This window comes from Nanorana parkeri, unplaced genomic scaffold (genome assembly GCF_000935625.1).
Source record: "Nanorana parkeri isolate BGI_ZX_2015 unplaced genomic scaffold, ASM93562v1 scaffold124, whole genome shotgun sequence".
NCBI classification, from domain to species: Eukaryota; Metazoa; Chordata; class Amphibia; order Anura; family Dicroglossidae; genus Nanorana; species Nanorana parkeri.
Window position 1 is genome coordinate 1,105,885 of NW_017306392.1, and position 2,009 is coordinate 1,107,893.

Genomic DNA, 2,009 nt, shown 5'->3' on the forward strand with positions numbered 1-2,009 from the left:
TTATTTTGTTCCATAGTGCCAAGCCCATTTTCCCTCTGAGAAACACCACCCTTGCACACTGGATCATGATAGGTAGTTTGCACAGAACAGAATCATATGACAATGAGTGCAACCCTACCTGGAGGCAGTAATGAAGCTGACCATAATGGTTAATTAAAAGCCTAACCCCGGGCACAATATTCTTCCCAAAGGTCAGCATATTCAGTATTGCCTTTCCTGTAAGGCCACCTGCCATAATCAGAACTTCCTCCTTCTCCCCGCAAACCATCTTGTATACATGTGGGTGGAAGTCCACTTCCTGCTGAACATCTGCGCTCATTCTAGCTGTAAGCATCGTAGGTCTCATAGACCTCAGTGCTGCAGTCGCATCCCCATCCCTTTCTCTTCCTGGCCAGTCAAAAACCAAATGGCCCCATGCTCTGTTTTGTGTTTGGCTAGGAGGAGAGCAGGACAAAAATGGGAATGCAGCACTGATGTCTACAAGACCTGCAGCCCTTACAGCAGGAATAAGCATGCAAGGTCAGCGGGAGCTGGACGTCCACCTGCATGTATGTAAGATGATTTGCAGGGACTTAAACTAGCACTTAACCCTTGCAGTGCGGGGGTAGCCCCACTGCAAGAGTTAATTAAAAATGATTTAAGGAAAACTGAGTAGACTTGCTGACTGTAGCATATTGGCAATGTTACATAGCTAGCATTATCAGTTCACTGATTATAGTTGTTGATTTAAGTCGCTCTTTTCATGTTTCTGCACATCTCCAGCAAATGTTACCTTTCACTGCATATAAGCAAAGAAACTTGTATTTAACAATATACTTAATTCAGCAAATGGTACACAGCCCTGTTCCTTTCTTTGAAATAATAATTGACAACTGTTTCATTTTCCTGTAAATAATGGATGTGGAAATGAAATAGGAATAAAGAAACAAACAGAAAATCTACCGGAAGTCCCTAAAAACTTTGATATTCCTTGGCCTCTACAGACATTTCACAATTATTTTTAGAACAAATTGGTACTGCTTTTTAGTTTCATGTTAAGATTTGTGACATTCTTGCCTTCCTTTGTGATAAAATAGGGCGAAACTTGTGCATATTACCCCACTATTAGGAAGATGGGTATTGGAAGTGGTCACCTTAAAGAAGAACTCTTTGGGAAAATCAAAATATACCCTTGCAGTGGGGCTGCCCCTGCTCTGCAAGGGTTAACTGCTCATTTTGTCTAGAGGACTTAAATAAAACTGTATTACTCACCTAATCCTCTGTTCCGCCAACTGCCTTTGGCTGTCAAACCGGTCCATGCAGCCTCTTCTGCCCTGGGCGCCCTGGGCTCCAGTGGGCTAAGGATCGCTGGCATCTTCACGTGTTATGCAGGTCCATTGACCTGCATTAGTCATAAGGACGCTAATACATTCCATAGCTGAGTAGAGGGGGAGAGAGGTGAGTGCCGAGTCCGACCGCTGCAGGAACAAGGATTAGATAAGTAAAACTGATTTATTTGAGCCCCCTAGACAAAATGAGCACTTAAGCTTTGCAGTGCGGGGGTAGCCTGCATCCTGCTGATATTCAAGAGGAGCCACTTGTGAATATAGGTGTCCAGCCAGTAAAGCGCTGTGAGAGTGGGACCCAGAAAGTTTAGAAGACATGCAGAAAACCTAAGGACTGTGTTTGATGTGTATCTAAAGGTTTCTGTGCTCCCTTCACCCTCTTGCCCTGTATATTGATGCATATGTGCTATTAAACATCATCTGTAAAAACTAAACTGGCATCCATCCACCCATAAGTGGGTCTATATCATTTGTAATGTCACCATTGAGTAACAGAGAAGCCATATTTCCTTGAACTATGTCTGTGTGGTTACCAATAGTGCTACATTAATATGCCATATTTTATATCTAACTGACTAAAAAAAAATTGTGGCAATAATAAATGTGTACAAAATCATCATATACTGTATATATATAGATATATCTATAAATAGATATATCTATATCTATATATAGACATATCTA

At 41.6% G+C, this 2,009-nt stretch overlaps 1 protein-coding gene across 1 annotated transcript in view; it reads left to right on the forward strand.

The window, feature by feature from the left end:
* Positions 1-512: 512 nt before the first annotated feature.
* The window catches only part of LOC108784677 (C-X-C motif chemokine 10-like), a 17,685-nt gene continuing 16,188 nt past the window's right edge, over positions 513-2,009 (forward strand). Inside the window, exon 1 of the mRNA XM_018553547.1 lies at positions 513-548. Within this exon, the coding sequence (XP_018409049.1) occupies positions 513-548 (36 nt within the window). The remainder of the gene's footprint in view (positions 549-2,009) is intronic.